The sequence below is a fragment of the Aquarana catesbeiana genome, linkage group LG10 (genome assembly GCF_042186555.1).
Source record: "Aquarana catesbeiana isolate 2022-GZ linkage group LG10, ASM4218655v1, whole genome shotgun sequence".
NCBI classification, from domain to species: Eukaryota; Metazoa; Chordata; class Amphibia; order Anura; family Ranidae; genus Aquarana; species Aquarana catesbeiana.
Genome location: NC_133333.1, coordinates 242,704,262 through 242,719,126, shown reverse-complemented (window position 1 = coordinate 242,719,126; position 14,865 = coordinate 242,704,262). Strand labels below are relative to the sequence as shown.

The window sequence follows — 14,865 nt, the reverse complement described above, 5'->3', positions numbered from 1 at the left end:
AAAGGATGAGGGTAGTGGTGGGATACTCCAAGATGAGAATTGTGAACAACTGAGGACCTATTTCAAAGGAAAAACTGCGCATATGAATCTTGAAATAAAGACCACAAATAAAAATACCAAAATGAGTAAAACAAAAATAGTAGTTCTACAAGCTGCAACTCTACTGTGTGATATAGACACAGTCAAACATAATCATATACATAAAGAGTCATATTAACAATTAGAAAATATTAGTGCAAAGACATAATAAAAATTATGTAACACATAATACTATCAGGGCTGGGCTCTCAGGCCTTCCTTCCCTGTGCTTAGGTTGCTCAGCTGTCGGTTAATTGCCAGTACTCATCATTCCACAATGGCTCACCTGTTGATCATCTCCCGCTCATCAGTCAAGCCCACAGCCAGCCCCTTCTGGCTATTTAAACTGCCTGGTTCCTTTCTTCAATGCCGTCGCCTTGGTCAACATATCTAGAGACTGTTGTGTTCCTGTTGAGGACGTCAGCCACAACCTGGCTGACGTCCTTTCTGGTTCCTGATCCTGTCTGCTGCCTCTGACTACGCTGATCTCTGGCTTCCTGATTTTCTGACTTGTTCTGACTACCCGATTTGGCCACCGAACCCTGGCTATGTTTTGACTATGTTTACCAGTTGTACCATTTTATTAAAAGGTGTGATTTTTACTGCATGTTCTGTCTCCGTCTGTCTCGTGGTTCCTGAGAACTACAAATGAGTCCAAGTATAGAATCCAAAGGGATGCTGCAAGAGTTAATTATTGAAAGCATGGGTAAAGTCCTCCTCATATGCGACCCAAGTTGTAATACATGCAGTCACATGCATGCATGCATCCATCACCATGTGTAAATTCCGCAGAAGACACCGCCACCTTGGAATGGTAAAAATGCCTGCTCACCAGCTAGAATGGACAGCTAGAATGGACCTTCAGTCAAGAAAGGTCAAAAGCGCTTTTGTCTAAATACCCAACCAGGGCCTCTCGGAGATGTTCCTGCAGGGTTCCCTTGGGCCAAGGTAGAAGTCATCCAACCACACTCTCAATGGTATCAGACCAAAAAATAGAAGATGCTCCACATAGTATGAAATCCTAATGGTAATTTATTAAAAATGTGGAATCACACTTACATCAATGTAGAAATAAAACACTAAAACAGCTGGTTGGCGTGGAAAAAGCAACCCACACTTCTGGGAACCGAGGTATGCAATGATGTCAGCACGTCGCTCCACCCTATGCATTTTGTCACAGGATGATGTCGTCCAGTGCCAGCAAATTTCATGCACAACAATGCCCCCTGCCACACAGCAAAACGGATAAAGCAGTTTCTTGAAGCTGAAAACATTGAAACAATGAAATGGCCAGCCCACAGTCCTGACCTAAACCCAATAGAAAACCACTGGAAAATCCTTGGCGTCAAAGTTATGGCCAAGAAACCCACTGCAGTCACTGAACTGTGGAAGAGACTGGAAAAAGAGTGGAACCAAATCACAGAGCAGTGTGAGAGACCAGTTATGTCCTGTGGCTGCAGATGTGCTGTACACTTCACACTAATTGTTGGCTGTTGTAACCTTCAGAAATTTTAGTTGCAATCTTTCTCTGTGCTACAGTCATTGCTGTTCTCTAATTTTGATCCCTGTGTTTTCTACAAAATAAAGTTTTTTTTTCGTTGAAGTGCCTTGGTTATGTTGAAAAACACTGTTCTATTAGCATGGTATAGCCACATCAAAAATTCAATCAAATGTTGAGCAATGAAGTTTACAATATTTCTGAAAAAAACAAGTGTTCATAAATTGTTCTCTATTTTTGCTCTCCAGTGTAGGTTTTAGCTAACCGTGAGCCCCAGCACTATCCCACTCATTTTATCTAGTGCTGTGGTTCCAATTTTTGGAGAAAGTCAAATATGCTTTGGCTGTCATTTTTTTTGTTATCAAAAAAAGTAAGTTTATTGTACAAACCAGATAATACATATCATCAAGCATACATCAGGAGATAAGACATAGTGCATTAGTACATAGCAAATATAAAGGGTATCTCAGAAAAGTAACTACCTGCTGACTGGAATAATTGATTGTCGGCACTGGGCACTTTCTGATGAACTATTTCTTTACACATTCTAATCGAGATTGGCACGATTTGGATTGCATCATATATGGGATCTCTTTATTGAAGATATCATGTTTGTTTTTTTTTTAAGACTCTTTCTGAATTTCTTGGACTTTATTTCTAATATATATATTTTTCACACACTTTTGTGGAATCTCTGCATCAATTTTAATATATTTATTTATATACCTTTGTGGAATTTCTGCATGTCACCTTACGTTTTTTGCTGATTTATTTATTTGATGCTGCACAGATTGCATATTTGCACGTTTTATATGTTGAATTATTATTTATTACCATGCCATTATTTATTATTGTATACACTTATTGATGTTGCACTTGTATACCTGCACATTGGTCTAGTATTCACTCAATTTTTGCGCTCTGTTTGGAGCCAATTTTTTTAGGAATTATAACCTTTTTTTTCACTTATTATTTCCCCCTCCTGGTAAAAAAATATATTTTCCATCTTTTTGCGAAGCCTCATCTGTAACCCACCGGGGAGTGGGTGCGTTATATTCATTTCTTTTATGTAACAATGGCTCATTATAACCTTTAGTTACACAATGTAATGGAAGAGTAATATTAAAACACAATTATTATTTGGATTTTCTTCATGAATCTCCTGAATACTTGGTTGCTTTACAATCTTAGCTGAATCTATTTGTCTGACTTTAGTAAGCGCCGCATAATTTACAAATATGCTTTGGCTGTAATTTTTTTTTTGTTATCAAAAAAAGTAAGTTTATTGTACAAACCAGATAATACATATCATCAAGCATACATCAGCAGATAAGACATAGTGCATTAGTACATAGCAAATATAAAGGGTATCTCAGAAAAGTAACTACTTGCTGACCGGAATAATGCGTGCATTGATATGTAAACCAACATATAGAATACTGACATGTAGCAAGATCCCAGGCCTCTTTTAGTCTAATGAGGACCTTCAGGGCCAGAGATAACTGACATCCTTCTGTAGATGGTGGGTTGCATGGCATAGTGGGTGTAATGCAAGGTAGATCGATTGGGCGCCAGACACTTCTTGAATGCAAAAGAGATTTTATTTCTCTTAACAGAACTTTGGGAGGGAGGGTTAGGGCCAGGGCACCCTTAGGTAGTTGCAAGATTAATTGGCAGACTCTGAGACTTCAACAGGAGGACAGCCATGCAGGGAAAGGCATCCAGTAAGACACAACATCTGCATTGATAGGAATGCTGTCTCCTATGGCAACAGTCTTTAACAGTTCCTAACACAAAGTGTAATGCCCTGTACACACGAATGGATTTTCCGACAACAAATGTTGGATGTGAGCTTGTTGGCGGAAAGTCCGACCGTGTGTATGAACATTTGTTGTTGGGCTTTCCGCCAACATATGTTGGCTAGCAGGTTCTCACATTTTCAATCGTGTGTACACAAGTCCGTCGGACAAAAGTCCACGCATGCTCGGAATCAAGTACGAGCCGGAGATATAACTAGCGTTCATAATGGAGATATGTCACTATGTTCGTAATTGTTGGCCAACATTTGTGTGACCGTGTGTATGCAAGACAAGTTGGAGCCAACATCCTTCGAACAAAAATCCATGGTTTTGTTGTCGGAAAGTCCGATCGTGTGTACGGGGCATTTCAGTTCCTTTGCATCCACTACAATCAGGGCTGGTGCAAGGATTTTTGACACTCTAGGCGAAACCTCATTTTGCCGCCCCCTTGGCTCCACCCCTGACTCCACCCCCTTTGCCCTGCCCATGTATACCCCACCTTTTTAATGAAGCGCCCATCAAATGCAACCTCACCAGCACCCATCAATGCAGCCTCACCAGTGCCCATCAAATGCAGCCTCACCAGCACCCATCAATGCAGCCTCACCAGCACCCATCAAATGCAGCCTCACCAGAACCCATCAAATGCAGCCTACCAGTGCCCATCAATACAGCCTCACCAGCACGCATCAAATGCAGCCTCACCAGCACCCATCAATGCAGCCTCACCAGAGCCCATCAAATGCAGCCTCACCAGCGCCCATCAAATGCAGCCTCACCAGCACCCATCAAATGCAGCCTCACCAGCGCCCATCAAATGCAGCCTCACCCGTCCCCCATCAAATGCAGCCTCACCAGAGCCCATCAAATACAGCCTCACCAGAGCCCATCAAATGCAGCCTTACTAGCGCCCATCAAAAGCAGCCTACCAGTGCCCATCAGTGAATGTTTGCTTGCTTCTAATTATTCGGGAGTCCGGACACAGACACAGTCCTCCGCCGCCACTGCACCTCTGACACTATGTGCGAACGGAGTGACGGCTGCCTTCTGATGCTGAGACTTGGTTGCTTGCTGCAGAGAGAAGAGAGTAGGAACACCAATGGCCGGGCGCCCCCCTAGGCATCAGTGCGCCCTAGGCGGCTGCCTAGTTTGCCTAGTGGTAGCACCGGCCCTGACTACAATCTTGTAGATCTTCAGCCCATTGAGCTCCCAGTCTCTCTCACTAGACTGGATGATTCACTGCCACTGAATCCCTTGAGCTCCTCCAATCTTCGCTGTAGTATTCTCCTCAAGTGTCACCCCCCCGCCTCTCTGCTGGGTCCCTAGCTTGGCACACAAGATACTTTTCAAGCTTCACCCTACTGGCCTGCTTGGTCCCTGGCTTGACACACAAGGCTGCTCTGCAAGCGTCACCTCCGCTGGCTGGGTCCCTGGCTTGATACCCACTGAAGTTTCCCGATTCATCACCGTCCCCGGTTGGTGAGAATACTGCTCCGGTACTTGCTTCAGCTACTCATTGTGGTCCCTGGTAATAAGGTGGATGGTTCCTTAGTGGCGACAGCTTCCCCTCTACCTTTGACCACGACAGGTTCTCTGGCCGACAGAACCGTCACTCCTGGTTGGACTGCAAGCCGCAATCCCAAACCTGCACTGCTCTCTTGCTTCTAGATAGGCCTTCAGACAGCCTAGCAGCCAGATGTGCCCAGGATAGGCCCAAACTCCGGCCTATCAGCCCGTGCAAAACAACCCACGTCCACCCAGACAGCCATCCAGGTGGCACAGAACACCGATCACCTGACTCCACCTAAGTATATAGGTTCTCCCATCAGGCCAAGGGATTTAAGAAAACCCCTGTCCATTGGCTGGGATACCTAATATCCCCATAATCTGACCTTGCATTGCCCTTCTCATATCTAATGCTACCGGGTACCCGGCCACCTAGCAGCAAAAGAGAGAAGTGCAGCAATTACAGACTTAGAGTGAAATCAATTGATCCTCAACAATTAGCCAAGGCAGCTATACCTGGTAGGTAAATTTAGGAGCAACCCTGCCTAAACACCAGGGTGCTACAGACATATTCCTAATGACATAGCATGAAAGAAAAAAAACCTTAAAACTCAACAGAACCAAACCCTGAGAGCCCCGAGGGTTAGGCAAGAACAAGTATGACGTACCAGGTCAAGGATACCATGGAGCTCCAATACCTATACAGAATGACAAAATTTACTAAAATCCTAAAAGTGGTCTACCCTAAAGAAGTCTGTCCCTTATCAACTGACTGGGTGCAAGACCTGGAACATCTAGCCATGGTTGCCACATGGAGTAGAATTTATGAGAAACATTTCTATGTTGATATGCCAACTTTTCTCGTATCAGCAGTTTATTGACTTGTTCCTTTCTGGTAGGCACCTGGAGACAATCCAATATTGAGCAATTAATTTACTAACAGAATATAACAAAATTAAAAATGCAGTATGAGCTTGTGGAGTTAAGGACTCTTCTTTCAAGGCACCCAACAGACACAGCTCTTGGAATGTAAAACATGAACACTTGGGAAATCGTATCCAGGACCTCAGTCCAGTAACAAAAATGTTTAGGGGATCTCCAGAGCATGTGGACAAGATCACCGTGATCACGCTCACATTTTGGGCATAAAGGGTTACGCCGTTTCCCCCATCCATGTAATTGGACTGGTGTTCTGTAAACTCTGTAATAAATGGGTAAGTTTTTGAGAGGCCAACAACAAAACTAATTAAGAAGGATGGCATAACTTCTGGATATCATACCTTTCTTGTCTCTCTCCAAAAGAGCCTTCTGGATCAAAGGATGATCAGTTAGAAAGAGTCGGGAGTGCTGTGATTGTGCTTGAAGGGCATGCCTCGCTTTGCCTGTTATTTTTTCAATAGTACAGTCATCCTATGAAAAATATCTACATTTTAATTACCTGCCCTGAACTGGTCTTATCAAGCACTCAATAGATTTACCATGGTGGTTTGCATACAACCATGTGTGCTTTTTACTTTATAGATCTTCTATTATTTTATACATTACATATACCCACAGATACCTACTAGACATAAATCCATTAAAGTGGTTCTAAAGGCAAGACATTTTTTTATTATTGCATTCTCTGAACTCGGGTAAAATGTCCCTGTAAATGAGCACGTTCAGGCATCCATCGTAAACTGAGGGCGTATTTCTGCTCCCATGTTAGCATAGGAGAACTGCATGCTGACTAAATTGCACTGTTACTCATGTGGATTCAGCATCCCTCATGGCTGGAGGACAAACTGTTTCAATGGGCCCCACATACAGAAGGTTATTATCCTGTTCACCAGCCAGGGATACCTGTCCCAACACTGAGTACAGAGACATTTTGAGAGACACAGAATTGTGAGTCTCTCCACAAGCTCTTCACTGCACACTTTTACATCTTGTCACGTTCAGCCCGAAGGTAAAGAGGGAAGTCACCACACTTAATTTGCAAGGCCTTGCACATCTGTTCTGACCCAGTCTCTTAGAAGGGGGCACCAAGTGCCAAGCCACACTACCTACAGGACCTCTGTCACCAGCCACCACCACTCCCACTCTGGCTGCTCCTCCTTCCTAGTACTCCTCACTTCATAACCCAAAGGATTACCCTGTAATTGTACACTTTTCTCCCCAGTTCACCAATACACTGTAAAAGCACTCTCCCGCACTCTCTTCAAAAGTAATTCAGAACAGACAACATCTTTTAAGCAGTAACTTCCTTTACTGAATAAAGGCTGGGTGACTCACAGAGGCAGGTCTCCGGTGTCTTTACTGGATCTGGAAGTTTGAAGAAACTTCTAGAAGTTAGTGGGCAAAGGCAAGGAGGGTTGATCTGCATACTTGAGGGACTTGGCCTATCCCCAGGCAGAATGTCCTGACAAGGTGGCTGAGTCAGCTCTTAAATATGGTGAGGCCATGCTAGCAGGGGAGTTGGTTGGAAGATGGAGTGCTGAGGAGGCTGTCGGTGGTCTAAGAGGGATCTCCTAGGTCTAGGGGGGTCTCTACCTCCAGTCTGGGCTCCGGCTGGCTTAGGAAGACCCTTACAGCATTACAGTTTGCCTAGGAGTCTTGCCTGAGAGCAGTGGGAGCAAGGGGGACACAGTGAGTACATCAGCACACCCAGGGATTTACAAGGGGAGAGACTGCCACATGTAGCAAGCTTTTTAAAGGACAGCACTGTGCGTAACCCTTTTACCTTTGCCCTGGGAGATCTTCAGAGCAGCCAGGAGGGCTGGTAGTGCTTGCAAGCAGTAGAGCTGGGAGCAGTTCTACATTAGGAGAGAGAACACACTCCTGCATGCAGTTTGCCTAATTTTTGTGCTATTTCCAAGAGGGGCTGAGAGCTCCTAGTCTGTAATGGACTTTTGCTACTGATCCACTAAGGACTGTGAGAGTAGAGGAGGTAAAGCAGTTCAGGATCTTTTGTACAGAAGAAGGAAGTTGTCTGCTTTTTGTCGTTCTTTGATTCAAGCTGGGCATCCCATAAATCCCTTCACCCATCCAAATTGTTACCCCCTAATAAAACATCAAAAACAAAGCCAAGCGACTGACTTCTTGTATTTGGATGCAAGCGGAGAATGCGTGTTGCCTGGCTGTGCAGGAGCAGGGGAGTGTGTCACCAGCAGCCTCTGCAGGGGTTGTGCTACAAAAGCGTGCAAGGAGCCCAAACATACTTATTGTAAGAGGCTTACTACGCATGCACCAATGGCGCGTTGCCGCAAGAGGAAATCCGTGCCAACTGAGGATGCGCCAAAGACGCCTCAGGGCGCCAACCCGCACCTGCGCAGAAGACTTGCTGGAAAAGGGCAGGAAAATGCCCAGGACATGCACAGGAAGTGACCTCAACCTGATGGAAAAAGGCGGGAAAATACCCAGGAGGCGCACAGGAAGTGACACCAACCTGATGGAAAAAGGCAGGAAATTCCCTGGAGGCGCACAGAAAGTGACCTCAAACTTCCCTATATAAGCCCAGCCCAGACACTGACAAATTGCTGGATTATCTTCAGTCCCCCCTTGTTCCTGTGCTAGTGTGTGATTTGTCTGAACCTGTTGTGACCTGGAAACCTATTTGACTACTCTTGCTTGCTGCTTGCCATTGACCTCAGATTTGTACCTTAACCATTCCACTTCTTTGCCCCTTTTGTACTCAGCTGCCAGATTTGAACCGACCCCGGCTTGGATCTCGACCATTCTTCTTCTGATTAACCCTTTTATGCTTCGCTGCCCAACTGGACTTGACCTCGGGTCGGATCTCGGACTAAGGCTTGCACGGTGCTCCACACCCTTGGTACCCCTGCCTGCCACTCGGTGTCCACCAAGTCTCTGTCTCCATCTCCAGAGGCTTTAAGGACCCGAGGTGCAAGGGAGGCCTTTGGTCTCACATCATGTACGTGGCCCTCGTGACACTTGTTTAATTTTGCCTTCCAATTAAAAAGAGACAACTGACAAAAGAAGTTTAGGTCTTTGTGTACTGCATTTTTGAAACAGTCATTTTGCATTATATCAAAACAATATTTAGCCTTTGCCAATAAATACACCAAAAATCATGTACATTTACACCACATGGTAAAGGATATAAAAGACAATATTATTCCTACTGAGTCATGGATTGCTGTAAATAAATTAGGACTGCCTCTATAGATTTTGCTTAATTGGTTTTCCCCGAATGCACATCCCCAGTGTGTCTTTGGTGCCTAATAAATATTATGTAATTTCTAACATGCAAACCCTTGAATGCTAAAAGCATACCAACACCGCCGTACTTGCTTTTTGTCATAAATTATTCTTCCAAATTTTTCTGTTTTAGTCTCTAAAAATTTCAATTTGTGATTTTGTTTTAATTCCATAATATTTTTATTAATTGCTACATGTGTGATTTTTTTCCTTCTTGCTTTTCTTTTTTAACATAAAAGTTTCTGGTGCTTTTAAAAAAAACATCAGACTGAGTTTTGTTATCAGTTCAGATGTAGTTACAGCTTAGTGGAGTCTTTCACGTGTAATATTCAGTGGTTCTTTTTTTTATTTCAAACTAAATTGGATGATATTTACATATATACCTGTATATAGACTATATTATTAATCTACTTTTTTATATCAACTCAATTTAAATTTAAAAAAGACCATTTACAGTAGTATAAGTTTCGTTCAGTATATTTTGTAATGTCTACGCGTACATACATTCACAGTGGTTTCTGTTCAATTTTTTTTCTTTTGTATAACATACTTATAGTTAACTAAGTGGCATTATTTTAGGTAAGGGGCATATCTAGGTTAGTAGCCATTGTTTTTAGTTTAATTCAAACATTCAAAATTCAAGTTCGAAACTTCAGGTGTTTTAAATCTGTTGTGTGCAAAATACGACTAAAACGAAAACAATTGAGATGACTAAAATACGACTAAAATTAAAATGGCATTTTAGTCAAAAGTCTATGACCAAAACTAAATTGACATTTGACGTCAAAATTAACACTGGTCTGTTATGCATGTTCAATCATTAATACCATAAATAATAACATATTCGATTTTTCACTTCAGCAGTATATAATGAGTTGTAAAGAAATGCTTAAATAATGCATTACAATTTAACTACACCCATTAGATTTTAGACGACTAAAATACGTTTTAGTTGACTAAAATGATTTTAGTCGACTAAAATGTACTGGAGATTTAGTCGGCTAAATATGGCTAAAACTAAAACAATTGCAGAGGACTAAAATGGGACTAAAACTAAAATGCCATTTTAGTCAAAAGACTTATGCCGCGTACACACGGTCGGACTTTCCGACGGGAAATGTTGGATGTGAGCTTGTTGTCGGAAAGTTCGACCGTGTATATGCTCCATCGAACATTTGCTGTCTCAATTCCCGCCCACAAATGTTTGAGAGCAGGTTCTCAAATTTTCTGCCAACTTCACTTTGCTGTTGGAAAGTCCAAGCGTGTGTACACAAGTCCATCGCACAAAAGTTCACGCATGCTCGGAATCAAGCAGAAGGAGCCGCACTGGCTATTGAACTTCATTTTTCTCGGCTCGTCGTACGTCTTGTACGTCACCGCGTTCCCACGTTCATAATTGTTGCCCAACATTTGTGTGACCGTGTGTATGCAAGACAAGTTTGAGCCAACGTCCTTCGGAAAAAAATCCACAGTTTTGTTGTCGGAAAATCCGATCGTGTGTACGCGGCATAAGACTATAACTAAATCAAAAATTGCTGCCAAAATTAACACTGCCTGTCAGGTAGGCCATGTGGGGCACCCGTGATTTCTAACAGCAGCCCTGCTAATGCCAAGCAATGTTTATTGCAGAATTTTGAGGATTCACTTGGATTTTAAAGCACTGGTGAAGGATTTATTCATATATCACCCAGAAGGTATTACATAATTTTTTCCTTACATGTAATATGTACACATGAGAATCCACAGTACATTGATAGCCATTTGTTTTGTTTTTTTGTTTTTTTTACCATACAATCATTTGTATCTTCACAGGTCAGATGGATGAGTGGATGGCCACTAAAAATGAGAGTTCTTTGGATGATTTTTTTTTGCTGGGGTTTTCAAAGGGCTTGATCATATGTTCACTTATAATTGCCGTGACTTATGCAATTATTGTAACTGGGAATATAGCTGTTTTTATCATCATTCGTGTTGATAGCCATCTTCAGACTCCCATGTACTTTTTCTTGAGTTGCCTATCTTCATTAGATGTCTGTTATGCATCTGTTACTCTTCCCATGATGGTGGCCAATGCCTTAACTGGCAACTCAAAGATTTCCTTCAGCAGCTGCTTTATGCAGATGTATTTCTTTGTTTCTTTTGGAGGAGCTGAAAGTCTTCTTTTAGCTTCCATGGCCTATGACCGATATGTGGCAATATGCAACCCATTCCGATATATACTTATAATGAACAAGGAGTTCTGCTCATGTTTGGTGGCAGGCTGCTGGTTCTTAGGTTTCGGGAACGCCATGCTTCACACCTTAATGACTTTGAAATTGACTTTCTGCAGAGAACGGCGCATAAACCATTATTTCTGTGACGTTATTCCCATGTTGGAAGCTGCTTGTAGCAATACACAGAGTAGTCAAGTGGTACTTCATGTAGACACCGTTCTTCTTGGATTGACAACTTTTTTAATTGTGATTATTTCTTATGTACGGATCATCTCTGCCATACTGAAAATCCAGTCTTCCGCTGGAAGGAGGAAAGTCTTCTCCACTTGCTCGGCCCACCTTATTGTTGTCATAATATTCTTTATAACTGGAAGCTTCAGTTACAATAGCCTGAAATCTGGAGATTCCATTGACGAAATCCGAGTCTCATCTATTGTTTATAGCGTTTTTCCTCCATTGCTGAATCCTGTTATCTACTGCCTGAGGAACAAAGAAGTAAAGATGGCTTTCAGAAAAGCATTTGTAAAAAGCTAAAAGTTAGTTTTAGGCTGCATTCACACCTAAGCATTTTCAGCTTGTAAAAAAAGGCCTGGAAAAAAACACCTGAAAAATGCCCAACAAGCAAAATCCAATTGATTTCAATGGCACCTATTCACATCTGAGCATTTTGTCACCTGAAGCAAAACTCCTGAAAAACGCCTGAAGCTCAAAAAAGTACATGAGCTTCTTTTTGGGCAGATAACAGGCATTTTTCAGCTTTTTACATTGGTGACCTTTTGACCCGTACAAAATCGCGGCAAAAAACGCTGTAAAAACACGCGACTTTCTGCCTGAAAATTAAATGTTCAGGTCTGAATGCAGCCTAAAAGTGATGCTAAACACACACAGTGGGGGGGGGGGGGGGAGGGGGGTTGTGGCTTGGATGCACATGTGAGCAGACGTGCCTCACATAGTCCCTGGTATCTTGCTGTAATTTATCCTTATTGTGAGTACATTCCCCTGCACAAATTGACCGGACACTTCACTCCCGGCATGGAGCAACCCCTACTGCGACTCCAGGTCAAAAACTACCCAAGGCAGGGATGACAAAGAGCCAGGAGGAGAGCCTGCATGCCGAGCGGCAGATCCAGCATGGCAGACCCCCGCTCCACCAGCGCACAACGAAGGACCGCTGCAGTTCGACCGCATCCATGTTGGAGAAATATGCCCCTGATCCAGGCAGTCAGAAGCCAACACAGCAGCCCCGCACATCCTATGCAGCAAAAACGGCAAACAGCCCCACTGTGAAACATCATCACACTGAACAGCATGCAGCAGAGAAAATGGCATCGGCAGCACATGGCACCGCAGGGAGTACACACTTATCTCCCCTCCCTCCTCCTGGTATAGCAGACCCCTCTGACCCTGAGCATAGAGAATGTTCTCTGCAAGACATACTTACTGCAGTCCATACCTATAGTTCCTCACTCACTAAACTATCCACAGAAGTTAAAAGTATGAAAGAAGGTATACTGCATATTAGACATGACATGCAGAAGATCAGAGAAAGGGCAACTGCTTTGGAGGGTAGGGTGAGCACTATAGAGGATGAGCTGCCTCCACTTTTGCAAGACGTTCGCATGAATACTGCTAAAATGACAGATACAGCGGCCAGAGTTGAAGACATGGAGAACAGGCTGAGAAGGAGTAATCTCTGTATAGGTGGCATGCCTGAAAAATCTGAAGAGAGAAACCCTGTCGATTTAATTGAAACCTGGCTGGCTGACACATTTGGTAAAAACAACCTCACTCCATTTTTCTCAGTCGAAAGGGTTCACAGGGTGCCTTCTCGCCCTCGGCCACAGGGGGGCAATGATAGACCCTTTCTATTGAAACTTTTACACTACAAAGATAGAGATATCATCCTTCGACTAGCCAGACAAAAAACTAACATGGAAATACAAGGCACCAAAGTATCCATATATCCGGACTTCTCAGCAGCAGTCCAAAAACAAAGGTCCAGATTCATTGACGTAAAGAAACACCTGCGAGCAATACCAGTGATGTATTCCATGCATTACCCGGCCAAACTACGTGTAGTAGCAGACGGTACTATGCACTTCTTTGAAAATCCACCTATGGCTACCAATTGGCTGGATCGTCACGAGTGACACCTGCAAACCGCTGCTCGAGAGGATGGCCCAAAGTAGAATCAAGCATAACCCTGCCTGTAAGTAAGTAGCAGCAATTCCTTCAGTGATAATCGTGACATGCAAGCCTCCATACTTTCAATCCCATCAGGCCTTGCATCAGCTTCCTCCAACCATTTCCTCTCCTTTCTATGAAGCAAGTACATCTGCTGCTAAGCTCTACGCTAGCCATCCGGATCCATCTTCGCGATCTACAGAGAGCACTAGATCTCCTTTATATATTTTACATGTCATGACTGCAAGAGTATCTATTGCTGAAGTTTGACCGGGATCTGCATACACCACTCCCTGCTTTTATCCCTGTGAGGGAACTGCTGATTTGACCTGACTGATTAACTCAGGGGTCCATCTGTAGAGGTGAGCGGCTTGTGCTACCGAAGGTGGAGGTCCATGTCACTACAGTCACATAATCAGCTATTGCATGTCACGATTATCACTGAAGGAATTGCTGGACTTGAATTGGATTTAATCTTTTTATGGACATTTATTGATTGTTTTATTTTATTTAAGATTTCTTATGCGCTGTACTGCCTTCTCTATTTATGTCTTTTGGGATTTGATACATTTTTCCCCCAGTACTACAGCTGCTTTTAGTTAGGTTGTACGGTTCGCGCTGGTTGACTTTGTTTGTATTTGTAAGTAAGTAGCAGCTTGTGTACTTGGCTTCAACTCAAGAGGTCCTAGCCCTCTCTTGTCCCCCCCTCGCGTAGCACTGCGGGGCACATTTGGAAGGCTTTCCAATGAGAACTTCCATCTTCTCGGTTGGAAGACTGTTCTTTTTCTTTTTCTTCTTTTGTTATTGTTTTTCAGCCCTGGTTGGGAGGGCTGTATCTCTGCAGATTATACTCCAGCACTACTATGCCGCACGACTCTACGGAGTGGAACGACTGATGCCAGTCACATGAAGTGCCCCCTACACACGAGATGCCAAGATGTTCTGCCTGATAGGGCCTACGGGCCCCTTGAACACTGTCCGGACCCACCCGGGCCTGGGAACATCTACACACTTCATTTTCTTTTAAATGGGTAAACAGGTAGATTCCATTCTCTCCTAGGACTTTAGAGGCATGCAGGACCGCAAAAAGAGAACTGCAATGTTCACCTTTCTCTCACATCAGATTTCAGCTGTTGTATGCTTACAGGAAGCTCACCCTACTAGTGATACTACTAATTTAATGCATATGTCTAAATACCCTGTACAATATTATTCCGTGCACACCAGGTACTTTGGAGGGGTTAGTATATTGTTTTCCAGGACTGCCTTATTCACTAAACTAGATGCCCAAGTGGACTCTGAGGGCAGATTCATTTTTCTAATGGGTATGTGGGAATCCCATGTCTGTGTATTTGCTAATGTGCATGTACCCCCACCATTTACGTTG

General features: G+C 43.3%; 1 protein-coding gene and 1 long non-coding RNA gene across 2 annotated transcripts in view; both read left to right on the top strand.

The window, feature by feature from the left end:
- LOC141111341 (uncharacterized) overlaps nucleotides 1-14,865 on the top strand; it is a 367,423-nt gene that overhangs the window by 185,056 nt on the left and 167,502 nt on the right. The window lies entirely within an intron of this gene.
- On the top strand, nucleotides 10,911-11,828 carry LOC141111453 (olfactory receptor 5V1-like). The gene has a single exon (XM_073603748.1). The coding sequence runs from the start codon at nucleotides 10,911-10,913 to the stop codon at nucleotides 11,826-11,828; it is 918 nt and encodes a 305-aa protein (XP_073459849.1).